The sequence below is a fragment of the Triticum aestivum genome, chromosome 4B, assembly GCF_018294505.1.
Source record: "Triticum aestivum cultivar Chinese Spring chromosome 4B, IWGSC CS RefSeq v2.1, whole genome shotgun sequence".
In the NCBI taxonomy this organism is placed as follows: Eukaryota; Viridiplantae; Streptophyta; class Magnoliopsida; order Poales; family Poaceae; genus Triticum; species Triticum aestivum.
Window position 1 is genome coordinate 30,606,958 of NC_057804.1, and position 13,668 is coordinate 30,620,625.

Sequence of the window (13,668 nt, forward strand, 5' to 3'; positions counted from 1 at the left end):
TCTAAGTTTGAAACTAATGTACACTATTACCTTTTCTTCTTCAGAGCATGTCTTTTCAGCCTTATATGTCATATCAAAGTGTCAAACGATTCAGCGCCAACTTATATGCATTTATAAAGCTTTTAAAAAAGTATATTCTAAGAGGCAATTCAAATGTGACTTTGGGTTCATGTGCTCCCTCATGAAGTGTAATATTATAAAGTAAGAACTTTTTTCAAAAAAAAAAGATGAACATGTTTGATTGGTCTAACTGCTTGCAATTTTTCATGAATTAGAAGGGTGTGTGATGATTTAGACAACAAAACTAAATTAACTGCGACGACGATGACTCTGACGAAGGAATAGACAAAAAGATGTCATCTGGTACAACAATGCAAGAAGAATCATACGAATCTGTCCATGTCAACCCTGTTGTAAAATCAAGCCGCTATGGCTAGTAGGACAGCACGCGATGGTACGTCCGAGAGCACGAGAATTACATATGAGAAAAAGGAATCCCATTCCTTTCTTTGTCGCGGGGTTATCGATCAAAATTTGGCTCCAAACAACGGTGACATGGAAAATTCCCACTATGTGAGTGCTTGTAACTGCTGTCCACTTCATCTGTTCACAAGTGTATGGTTTTTCATCTGTTCACAAGTGTATGGTTGCTTCTGTTATGCGAATACCTATTTTCTTATGCTTGAGGGTATTCTATTCCTTAGGTCTTGTTCGGTTGGGTATGGACCAAAGAGGATTGGAGGGGATTGAAGGGGATTAAATACTTTGATCGAAAGCGACAAGCAACATCAAACAGGTAGATAGATTAGATTAGATAGATCATATAAAGAAGCTAGTATAAGAGCGCACGTAGTACATGTGACACACTGACACATGACTCGTCCTGCAATTAAACTGCTTTGATTTGTTGCTTTACGACACGGTGCTGATCAGAATCATACATGATTCTTATCTGTCTGTCCGTCCGTCCGTCAGCTACTAGTAGGTACTCTTACTGTACATGCATACGAACTGTACACGCGCATAATTAAGCATCAGGAATCAATCAGAATGATCACATAGACATTATGGACATGTTGCGTCGTCTGGATTGGAGTTGTTGGAGATCAGGACGCGATTGATCATGCCTGGATGGAGGTGGGCTGGATGACGGCGTCCAGGTCGGCCCTCATGCTCTTGTTCTTCTCCACGTTGTGGTCGGGCTGGAGCTCGCCGTCGGCGCCCCAGATCTCCGGGATGGCTCGCCGGAGGCCGCCGATGGTCTCCAGCGCGTAGTCCGCCTCCTTGCTCCTCGCCCTCTTGCCAACCTGCAAACACTGTTGGATCAGACGATGCTCCTTTAATGATTTCATTTGTACTGAATGCTGGACCGACAGACACGTTATCGACGGCGACAATGGGAACACTATCTGATTGATGCGACGGGCCAGCGACTGCTGACGGAGTAGAAATGGTACATTCGGTTGGGAGATCTTTTCTCCACCACATTTGTGTTGGCAATGCCAGCCACAGACATCGCATGTGCGAAATCAGGCTAATCGCTCGTCATAATACCGCCCAATAATGTGAGCCCCGATGGCCTAATTGGAAAGCAAGCACATACACGGAATAATGGCGTCTACATCTGTCTAATCAGCGCGCACCGGCCACACCTGATCGACTCACTGATCGGTCGACCTAATTACCCGCCCAACAACGAAGGACAGCAACGCCACTGAGAACTGTTGAAGATAGATGAACAAAATATGAAATGAGGTCGGTCGAGATGTATAATTTACCAGGGCTGTGCGGAGGCCGAGAGCTTTCCCCGCGGCGATATTCCTCTCGCTGTCGTCGAGGAAGAGCTGACAGAGATCCACGTATTAGTTTTGTGATGAGATGATCAGGCAAGAACACAAACGGAGCACGCGAAGATGACAACTACTACTAGTATACTAACATAATAAGCTTTGCTTTCATCGAAAGCAAGCGCTGATAAGGGTTTGATTAGCTGCTAATAATGGTTTTTTAAGCTGGTGGCTTGTGTTGCCCCCGGTGTCACTTTCCGTCCATCGGCTTCAGTTCATATCACATTAATTAAGCAGATGCTGTGCACGTCAATTTCTATTGCAATACACTCTTAAGAAATCAGCAGATGGTTACCGTTCGGCGTGGGTTTGTGCCGGCGACGCGCAGGGCGGTGACGAAGGCGTGGACGGACGGTTTCAGGACAACGGCTGGGCGGTCGACGTCGGCGGCCTCGCCCTTCTCCCCCTCCGCGTCCTCACCGAAGAGGTGCGGGTTCATGGTCTCGAAGCACACGACGCCGTCGAAGCAGGCCTCGTCGACGCCTAGCCGCTCCAGCGACCTCTTCATGTGCGCGCGGTCCGAGTTCGTGAACAGCTGCACGCACGCGGCGAACACAAATCAATTTTACTTGCCCAGTCAGAGGATCAAATGATGCGAGAGACAGAGAGAGATGAATGCTAATGTGCTTACGATCTTGCGCTGGGGCATGCTCTGGAGCGCGACGGCGAGCTGCGGGTCGGCGGTGATCATGTCGTAGGGCAGCCTCCCGTGCACGTAGCTGCAAAGTAAATAATCTCGGCGTGTTTAGACTTTAGAGGAGTACACACGATTAACCGTTGCAGAAAGATTAGTTTGACAAGTTAGAGACGGTGGGTGTTGCTGTAGCGTGCTGACCTGTGGTACTCGTCCGGGTGCACGTCGTGGCCGAGCGCCTGCGGAAGTTGACAAAGAACGGAATACACAAACACGTAAGAAGACCAGAAACGAGAAAGAAAAGGCGAAGTTGGAGTGCGCGTCTGAGTTTGTTTGAAGAAGAAACGTACGATGAGGCCGGCGAGGGTGCTGCCGTGGGAGCGGAAGAGGTCGGCGCGGAGCGCGGCGGCCTTGTCGGCGGCGAGGCCGAACCGGGCCACGAGGAACTCGTCGATGTTGCGCCTCAGGGCGGGGCCAATGCCGGTGTTGCCCGGGTACAGCGTGTCGTCGAGGTCTGATCAGTTCACGCACGGAGCAGAGGAATTTGTCAGATGAGAATTTGATCGTTTGGCTCGAACGGATTACACATATAGCACAGCCAAGAAGGAAGGAGCATATGGGTTGCTTGATGCCTTGATTGATTGGTTTACGTACCTATGAGGAGGCAGTCGAAGGGGGAGCCGACGGGGGACTGGAAGGCCATGGCCGGAGAGCGAGCTGCGAGGAGCAGGAGGCGATCGTACTTGGACGACGGAGCAGGGGAGCAGAGGAGTCGGGAGAGAGGAGCGAGCGAGGGAAGAGGGGAGAGTCGGGGCGTTTAAATAGAGTGAGCGCGAGCAGGTGCGGAGTGGATGACAGGGAATTTAGGTGCCTACACACGCATACATGTGCGTCAGTGCGTGAGGTGCGGCGGCCTTCCGATCGACTCCGTTCGGTTCCGGGGAAGCGGCTCGTGTTCCTCGCGTCCGCGCGGTGCAAGTTTAATAGCTGGACGCGTCGCGGAGCTCCCACGCGTCTCCGTGCCCGGGATGGGCTGGGACGGCGGTCGGTCGCTCTTGGCTCAGAGCTGCCTTTGCGTGTCGCTTTACATTTTTCTTTCAAACACGGTAAACGCAAACGCTTGTGTACACGCATATACACTCATCCCTACGAGCACACATGTATACTCTACCTTTATGAGTACCTTCGAGAGATTTGTTGGTGTCACGTCTATCTGGTGGACTCCGTCTGGCAAACAAGCAAGAGAGCGTGAACGGGCTTGCCGCCACCACTGATGGGCCTGAAGGGCGAGGGCCAGGCCAGTGTCGGGCCGAGGAATGAGTGTGTGTGTGTGGGTTGAGTGTGGCCAGCGTGCCTGGCTAGTTAAGGGGTGCGAGACTGAGGGTGTGGGTTATCGAATATCACTTGTTGTAACGAATCGAGAGGGAGGCTGATCCTCCTCCTTATATCCTCACCAACTCTCTCTGCTTCCTTTACCTCTCTCCTTCCCAAATCTGATCCAGAAGAAAGAACTAAGTAGATCAGGCCTGTTACATCTGGTATCAGATGTCCAATCCGCCGATCTGGAGACCGCTTACCCCTAGCCGTGTTATCAGACTAAGCAAGCGAAGCACGCGGCGGTGATGGAGGAGCAGCTCGCGGCCCTAGCCAAGGCTGTCAACGACGGGCGGGCGGCCAACTAGGCCCGCCTTGACGCGATCCAGCAGTCCCTGGAACTCTGGAGGCCGGCGGTCACCAACCTACAACAACAACTTGACGAGCTTTGGTCGCAGGTGGGGCGGATCACTCTCCACCCCGCGTTGGCAGATCCGCGGACCCCAACCGTGGATCCAGTGGCGCACGGCGTGTCGGCCCGGCTCTACGTCGACCCGCAGCACCACCGGCCCGATGGCCACAGCGAGCTACTCGACTCCAGAGGACCGGCACAGGGGGTAGTCACCACCCTCGAGCCGCCTCCGGTCAAGGATGCGTCCTCTTCCCGATCTATGATTACTGCACCTCCTAGGGGTGAGTTCAGTCAACGTTAGGGGGTAGGAGGTAGGATTTCCCATGACAGACAGTACCCATCTCAGTTGTCGCACTGGGCCTTGCAAAAGATGGATTTTCCATCATTCGATGGCGTAAATCCACAATTCTGAAAAGCTAGGTGTGAGAAATATTTTGATGTGTACGGGGTCATTCCGGAGCTATGGGTTTGGGTAGCCACTCTCAATTTCACCGGAAACGCAGCTCAATGGTTGCAACTCCACGAATCACAAGGTAACTCCTTCACTTGGGAGTCGCTTTGCACCTCTTTGTGTTCCAAATTTGGTAGAGAGCAATATCAAGCACATTTTCGCCAGTTCAATTCTCTTAGACAAATAGGTACCGTAGGGGATTACATGCTCCGATTTGAAGAATTGATGCATCACATCCTAGCTCATAACCCACGTTTTGATCTGGTGTATTTTATTACACAATTCCTCGATGGGTTGAAGGGGGAAATTCGTCTGGTTGTTATGTTAGATCAACTGAAAGATCTGGATTCTGCCTTTTCCTTTGCTACATTGCAGGAGGAATTCATGGAGGCCATGCCGCGTCGCAAGTGCAGGCGACAGGACGCTGCCAACCAACGCGCCCCCAGCACCGCTCCCACTCTTGGCGACCGGTGCACCACCGGCGCGCCAAATGCTGCCCGGGCCACCGGCAGCAGCTGAAGACCACAGAGCCCTCGATGCGGCACACCAACCTGACCGTCGCGATCCAGGGCGAGGAGAGGATCGGGTGGCCGCCCTCCGCAACTATCGCAGAGCCAGAGGGTTGTGCTTCAAGTGCAAATAAAGATGGGGACAAGGGCATCAGTGCGGGCCAATAGTCCAACTCCATGTGGTGGAAGAATTGTTAGAACTACTGGTGTAGTGGTCTTCGTTGCCACCATCATCGGCAACATGGGAGGATCCAGTGGTCCTCCATCGTCGATTTTCATCTACAGCGCCCTACACTACTAGGAAAAGGCCTACTAATGGCGCACCTAATTTGGCCATTAATGGCGCATTAGTGGTGCGCCATTAGTGCCACGCCATTAGTGCCACGCCATTAGTATATTTTACTAATGGCGCATCACTGGTGCGCCATTAGTGCCACGCCATTAGTATATTTTACTAATGGCGCATCACTGGTGCGCCATTAGTATCTGGTATACTAATGGCGGACCTCAGATGCGCCATTAGTATATACAACAGTACGCCATTAGTATGCCTCCCAGGGGGCCATGTATACCCAGGTGCTTTGGCATACTAATGGCGCACAACAAGATGCGCCATTAGTAACTTCGGCATACTAATGGCGCACTGTTTAATGATGCGCCATTAGTATCCTTTGGCATACTAATGGCGCACTGTGATGTGATGCGCCATTAGTATGAATATTAGTTTTTTTTTATTTTTTAATTTTCTGTTTTTTGCACAGGTTACAAAATGTATAATTGGACAAAATATAGACAGCACACATCAATAACAGATTCATCGAATACAATAGAAGATTAGTCTCTAAATACAATTCATCATATTAGTCTCCGAATACAATTCATCATATTAGTCTCCGAATTGAAAATACCGAACAAAGATAGAACATTATATTACAAGTCTCGAGACCGGAGTAGCGAGTTTGTCTTCACATTACAAGTCGATATCGATCATCTAAACTACCATCACATAGAAGAGAGATGCGGTCATCACGATGAGCATCATCATGATGAAACTCGTCTTCATCCGGTTCCTCCAACGCTCCCTCCCCTCTCCCGCTAGATAGCGGGCGTATCTAGATTCGGCCTCGGCCCTAGTGGTGTACCCTTTGTAACTGTTACCGCTGAATCGGTGAACCTGTCTCCGACACTCCTCCCAGTCGTCGTAGACTCCGGGAACCTTACCCTTGTACACGACATACGACGGCATCGCTATGCACTAGCCAAACGAAACGTTAGTACCAATTCACAGACAATACATAAGCAATATATAAGTATGCAACAGAACGATCGGAAGAGAAAAGCAAGACATTAATAGCATCGATTACATCTAAGTTGAACGACTCTCGAAACCAAAGAGACATACTACAAGTTCATTAAAGTTTAATTACAACATGAGCCAATCGATGTTTCAGAACTAGACACAGCATCACTGCTTTCGACTCGACTCAAGGGACCGGAGCGTGGATGAAGCCGCCGTCTACCGTGGGAGTCATGAAAGAACGGGCGTTGTCAGCCTGCATTTGTAGCATTGTGTCAATGTCACTGTTGGACGGTTGATTTCTGAGGTAGAACTGCCCCGAGGTACGAAGGACATCTTGATGGATGATTTCCGCAAACTCTGACTGGATGCGAAAGAATTCTTGTCTGATGTCCGCGTCCTGGATTGCCGACACGCTCGCGGCCCAATCTTTGAGTTTACTCGGTAGCAGAAGTTGATGATGGTCCCGTACGATCGCCCGCATGTGATGGATGGCGTAGTAGGCACCCTTCTGACCGCCAGGCGGCTGCTTGACGCAACAGAACGTCGTATTGTGGGAGAACACGTGCTTGCCGTACTTACGAATAGGCCTGGTGAAGGTGCCTCCAGATTTGGCGTAGCCGGGGAGAACATCATCAAGAACCTTCTTGACATTTGTGTAGTCTACGTTTGACTGACGGTCCGGGTCGAAATACGTGGCCATGGAATATTTGGGGCTTAGGAGGATGAGCGTGCAATGTGTGTCACTGTAGAAAACACGGAATGTTAAAAGAAAAACGATCGAAATCTAAGAATTCATATGTTACGGGCCGGTTGAGGGGAGGACTTACTCGGGAAAGTAAGGCACGAGGAAGTTATCCTTATCTTGGTTTGCCAGAATGACGCCTTCGAGGTAAGAACTCGTGACTTGCCGGTCCCCAGCGCTGCCCAAGATCTTGGCACGCATGTAGAAGGGGTCGACTATCACGATGTCCGGGGTCTTGTCGCGAATGATCCACATCTCCATACTCAGCGAAAATAGCCGAACGAAGGTGTAGTGCAGCGGATGAAGGTTCAACATAGCGTGGATGTCATCAAACCGCAGGACGATCGTACGCCCGATGGAGTTATCCACAAAGCCCTTGCCCTCTGGCACCTTGGCCGTGAAAACCGGGTATGCCACATCCTTCTCTCTGAGACGCCGCTTCTCCAAAGAAAGAACACTGTCATGCAGACTCCGCATAGCACCGGTTGTAGCATTGAGCATATTTGTCGGTATCATCGCCCTACCCGCCACATGCACCCTCCTCGAGATATCCTCAGGTGAAGGTGGCCCGTCCTGAGCACGGATCGTACTCGGTGCCGGCTGGCTCGCACCCTTGTTAGTCTTTCTTTTGCGTGCCTTCTTCTTCTCCTGTAATGGGACCGAGTTCTGCTCACAGACCGCCTTCTTGAGTGTCTTGGGGCTGATAATATTTCGCACCTCGCCTATCTGAGGCTCGGTGAAGTCGGCAGCTGGAGGCGTCTCCTGAGAGCTGAACGGCAGATGACGCCTGTTGCAACTTGGCTTCTCCGCAGTACCAGCTAGATCGCGCACGTCTTTTGTTGGGTTGGGTTCTTGAGAAGGAGCCCCCATGAAGTCGCCATCGTACCCATGTTCGGCAAAGTACTGATCGACGTTGCCAAATGTATCGTCGTCATCGTCGTTCTGATCCTGTGCCATATGCATGTTTGGATCCAGTGTCATAGGGATGTCCGGCACCGTTGCGGCGGTCTTGCCATGGGGCCGACTTGGCGCCGGCACGACTGGCAGTGTTGTCTTTGGGGTGGTGTCCCTCGCCCCCAAATGAATCTGGCTCTTCGGCCAAAGCAGGGGCCAGCTCAGGCAGGCGCTGAGGGTCATCACGTCATCATCGTCGGCCCCGATGGGTCGAATCGGAGGTAACAACTCGTCGCAGCCTGGCAGCACTCGAACAATTTCAACCCTAAACAAGTTGGGTGGCATCTAGGTACCGTGGAACAAGGGGTTGCCCGGTTGAACGATTTTGCCCTTGGCGACATCGACCAACTCGTTGTTCACGAAGTGCAGGAGAGTGCACGGAACGTCGGCGGCGCCCTGCGAAAACATGTAGGGCGTCAGGGATGCCCAGTCAAAGGCAAGGAGATGAAGTCCTCGACCGAGAGAGGCTTAATTAGTTACCGTGATGATGGCGTCGAGCTCGGCTAATGTCGAGGCACCGCCAACGGCGGGCGTGCAGTTGACGGAGGGGCCGCTTGCTGCAGAGGTGCCGGTCGGCGTACACCCGGGTGCATTAAGCTCCCGTGCCGGCGTCGGAGACACCAATGCCGCCTCCGCCGGAGACACCAATGGCCCCGCCATCGCATTCTGCGAGTTGCTGGCCGTGAAGCTAGGAATCGGGGGCGGCCCCTGTTGGCCGCCTGCAATCCACGCACTCAACCCCTGGATCAAGGTAGGCACAATGGCGGTGATCGTCGCTCCGAGTTGTTGTTGCACTTGCTCTTGGACAATCTCCAGAATCCGCGCCACCTGTGCCTTGAGTTCTTGAACCTCGCGCGCCTGGCTTTCCGAGCTGGTCTTTTTCTCCTTCCGCACACCAGCGGTATAGTATGACCCCCATTTTGTGGACAAGCCTTTGCCGGCCACACGAGTAGCTGACGTCGGCTTACTGAGCTTATCCTTGTTCTTCATTACATTCAACGCCCTATTTAGAGTGGTGTCCCAAGGGTTGCTCTTAGTCGACCCTGCGCTACTGCTTTCAGTCGCCTGCGGAAGGAATGTGAACTATTTAGAAATTTGGCTTCATTAATTAGAATGCAACCATATGGAGCTAATTACGCGGGGGTGTATTCCTTACCAGAACAAGCTCAAGCGCCCTGGTCTTCGGATCCGTGGTAAGCTCCTTTGTTATCGGGTCCTCCTTGTACCGGGCCCTGACATAGTTCCTGGTCTGCTTGTTACCGCTGTATTTCTCGAAGCGGGGCGGTAGGCCTTGCTCGGCACGCTCCGCGTCCTCCTTGTCCCATATAGGCTCCGCCACTCTGTAACCGCCGGGACCGAGTTTGTGTTCCCCTAAGTTCAACTCCCGCATTTCTTTCCCCCACTGACTTGATTTGGAGTTTGCGGTGCTCGAGCAATTGATCTTGAAGTCGTTGTAGTCATCTTCAGTGATCAAAGGATTTTTCTCCTTGATCTTCTCATAACTCTCACCTTTCTCGATCATTCTCTTCACATTGCTTTTCCAAGTAGACAGGGCCTTGCTCATCTTCGTGAGGGCAGCATTGTTCACTTTATTCCCTTTGAGGCTTCTGTTTTCAAATTCAGCGGGGAACTTGTATCGTTCGTGCAGCTTCGTGAAGAGGAGGTTGCGCAAATTCCCTCGGTCAGGATGCCTCAGGTTCTTGGTGTTGATCGAGACGGTGCTCCGGAGAATGCACCCGAGCTGAAGCGAGTACCCCTTGACTATTCGTTCGGGCGCCGTTGGATTCTCGTCGGAGTCCACTTCAGTAACTTCCTCCTTGAGGGTGCGGAGCACGGTCGGGCGCCGGTCCTTCCGTTGCCTCTTCGGTTGGCTGCCATCTGTGCGTGCACGGCCATCATCAGTGGTGGCATCCTCGGCGACACCATCAGTGGTGGCATCAGTGGGGTCATCCTCGGCGGTACCATCAGTGGTCTCAGGATCGGTGGGGAAGGCGGCGTCCTCATACAAGTGAGGTTGTTCCTCCATCTCCTGGGACAGCTCCTAGAATGCCTTGCCGCCCGAACCCCTGGCCTGATCATTGTTGGCCATGTTTCTCTCTAAATAGCAACAAAGTTTGGTCAAAAAGTTGGTTATTGTCAAGGAACGAGATCATGGTCTCATCATTTAGGGTTTGTCGACACCGAGGCATCCTTAAAGCTAAGCTTTTATCATTGAGGGTTTTTCGACGCCGAGGCACCCTAAAAGCCTAAGCTTTCATCATTAGTCACAAGTACCCCGGCCCATGCATTAGTCACAAGTACCCCATATGTCCTATTTTTAGCAAAGTCATGCTAAAATTCACGGAAAATTTCAGCATGACCTTTGCTGAAAATAGGACATATGGAGTACCCGAATTTGCTGGAACGGAAGTTAATCGACATTCCAGCAAACTCAAGGGCCTCTCGGGTGGACAAGGCAAAAAAGGCCTTCATCACAACATGGAAAATACATTGGCATGTGAAGAGGTGAAACAATATATGCATCTCCAAGCAGTATCATTCAACATTTTGGACAAACCACTTCAAGCAATACTGGATCAGAATGTTTTTTATACATAACTGCTAAAACCCTAGGAGTTAACCGAGCCACCAACAGAATGTGGACTTAAAAAGAGAGAGTCACAGACAGTGACATGATACATTTTCATAAAATTAGCTAGTTTTACTTATGATGCACAAAGGAACAAGTACTGCAGTGCACTTAGAAAAAAATGAGCACCGCAAAACAAGAAGACTCGTTTCAGGTAAACGGAAGCTGTCGGCTCCATCAAGTGGAGGCAAAAACAAGTGTAATTGCAAATGAATGCAAACCACGTTAAGACTTAACTGCTAAGGCCTAGTTTGGCAACACGGTTTTTCCAAAACCATGGTAATTGAAAACCTCGGTATTCCAATGTGTGGGCAATGAATACTTTGGTTTCTAAAAACTGCAGTTTTTCTCAGTTTTAGCAAAACTATAGAGATGTTTGGCAAGTGCAGTTTTTCTTAGTTTCTTGGTTTTGACCACTCATTGCATGGATAATCCTAGATACAGCTAGCTGAACCAAATTGAGCTATAACAAAGAAGTTATACAACGATGTGATCAGCTTGTGCTAATTAACGGCTGGTGCATGCGGCATGCCTATAGCCTTGTCATGCACGCGAACATCCTCTAGCTGCTAGGATATGTTGTTGAGTAATCTTGTATCTCTGGCCACATGGAATCGATCGGCTAGCTAACTTAGACTGCTGTGTATAACTTTGCTCAGTATCAATCGATCTACTCCAGGGTCTAAGCCTTCGCTAATTTTATGATACAGCAAAAAGACCATGGTTTTAGATATACCACGGTTTGTAAAACTAAAGTATTTGTCAAAACCAAACACGTCAAAGTATTTAAAACTGGGATTTTTTCAAAAACCATGGTATTCTTTTAAAACTCCAAAAATACTGAGTAGCCAAACGCAGCCTAAGTAATCATCATATTTTTTTTAATCATCAAAGGCCATAGTAAGACGATGTACTCAGTCCCAAGTACAAAATTTAAACTGAATTAGCCTACATAGCTTTTGGAGCGTGCAAGAGGCAGTACACAAGGGATTAACTACTGAACACCAAGTGCTCTAATCAAAGTTGCGATTAAGAAGCAATATTTCGTAAGAGCGTCTTCAACTCTTTGGTTCCTATGCAGCACCCCCCCCACACACACACACACGCACACAAAATTTATCTCAGCTGAAACTAACTCATTATGCTCTCAAGCTTAGGCTACCGTCACAGAACTGTTGAATCCAATCAGGCGATTCTTTGCAAATTTGGCGTCATTAATTAACGATAGATTGAAATAGTTGAGTACTGTTGAAAAATGACAGGTTAAACTGACCTCAAAGTCTGCTGACAAAATCAATACCAACTGATTGATCGCGGCCGGCCAGTTTATAATCAACGGGAACTATAAGATTTAAAAGAAAACCAATTAAATAGGTAGTCGGTAAGTCGATCGGCATAAGCAACAGTTCACACGTCACCTATAGAGGACAGTAAAAGTACACTAATAAAACTCAGGAAAGAAGAAGTAAAAGTACCCTCAAAACAAGTATTAACAGACTAGTACTATGTAAATTTGGAAATTGCAGAGGGTAATATTGCATTTGAGATTGTAGTACAAAGAGCAGAGCACTAGGCCAAGAATTGAGAAAGCAATGGAGGTTGCCAAAGGGATCTGTATTCCAGTATACTGGAGTGGACTGGCTCCAAAACCTACTGAACAATTGTGACACGGACACACGCAACAAAATCCTGCTAATGCTATGGCGAGCCTGGTACTTGAGAGATACACCTGCTGCCAAAACCTATATGGGGATACACCCGCCGTCAGCCAAAACCTACTAAACCATCAACAAGTCTCGGGTTCGGTAGCCTTTCCGATAAAATATGAGCAGGAATTCAATTCACCCAATGACAAAATTAAAGCAATGGAATACACCTGCTGCCAAAACCTATATGGGGATCAGAGAGCCCAGCTAGCAGCCGGCGGCAAATGAAGTTCAGGTTCCTTAACGCAAGCAAGTTGGACCAAAGTGTTTGGCCCCAGGATTCTGATTTGTGAAGCATTGGCCAAAGCGTTTGGCCCCAGGATGCACAAACAAGACAAGCCGAATTGCACACACATCCACATCCAGCACATGCTCAACTTGGGTTCTCTCAAACAAAAACAAAAAGCACATGCTCACCTTGGGTGGGCAGAGAACGAGCTCCGGGGAGGTGATCGGGGAGGAGCTCCGGGAGGGAGAGGTCGAGGGCGGCGTCGCGGAGGTCGGAGAGGTCGCTGAAGGCGCTGGCGGCGACGGCGCCGGTGAGCCCCAGCAGCGAGAGCGCGGCCGCGCGACGGGCCCACGCTGCGGCGCCCTCGTCCGACGGCGGAGGCGGAGGAGGCGGAGGCGGAGCGGCCTAGGGCTTGGGCTGGGCGGAGAGGCGCCGGAGGAGGAGCGGGGCGGGCGTCGAGGCGTCGAGGCGGCGTCGGGGCGGCATCGAGGCGGCGGGGCAGCGGCGTTGGGAGAGGAGAGGGGAAGGGGATCGAGGGCGAGGGCGAGGGAGAGAGAGGGGATAGGTTTGGGCCGGGGAGGAAGTATGGATGGTGGCACAATACTAATGGCGCACCACACCTCGGTGCACCATAAGTACATCCATACTAATGGCGCACCTCGCCCTGGTGCGCCATTAGTATTTTTTTTTGATTTCTGCTCGAGCCAACAGGTTATCTTCCACCTAACCTGATCCACATCAAGCTCCCTCTACTAGCTCAACTAGTCAGCAGCCAGTTCTCACACCAGGAGGTCCTGGGTTCGATTCCCAGGCTCCACAATTTTTTTTATGCATTTAAAATGTTGTTTGATACTTATTTGTGTTTAAATATGTTCAAACTTGTTTAAATCATAACAGTAATATTTTTTTATAAGACAATAATAATTTTTTTTAAATATCAT

The 13,668-nt window shown here is 50.1% G+C and overlaps 1 protein-coding gene across 1 annotated transcript; it reads right to left on the reverse strand.

The window, feature by feature from the left end:
* Positions 1 to 784: 784 nt before the first annotated feature.
* Positions 785 to 3,392, reverse strand: LOC123090795 (suppressor of disruption of TFIIS). Its single transcript, XM_044512135.1, has 7 exons — positions 3,136 to 3,392; positions 2,832 to 2,995; positions 2,683 to 2,720; positions 2,479 to 2,566; positions 2,143 to 2,382; positions 1,779 to 1,844; positions 785 to 1,307 (listed from the first exon to the last, which is right to left on the reverse strand). The coding sequence occupies exons 1-7, from the start codon at positions 3,182 to 3,184 to the stop codon at positions 1,122 to 1,124; spliced, it is 831 nt and encodes a 276-aa protein (XP_044368070.1). The 5' UTR covers positions 3,185 to 3,392; the 3' UTR covers positions 785 to 1,121.
* Positions 3,393 to 13,668: the final 10,276 nt, after the last annotated feature.

Coding starts and splice junctions, on each gene's coding strand:
- LOC123090795 (XM_044512135.1), bottom strand. CDS start 3,184: ATGGCCTTCCAGTCCCCCGTCGGCTCCCCCTTCGACTGCCTCCTCATA. Junction 2,567..2,682: donor CACCCGGACGAGTACCACAG/GTCAGCACGCTA, acceptor TTTACTTTGCAG/CTACGTGCACGGGAGGCTGC. Junction 1,845..2,142: donor GCACAAACCCACGCCGAACG/GTAACCATCTGC, acceptor GATCTCTGTCAG/CTCTTCCTCGACGACAGCGA.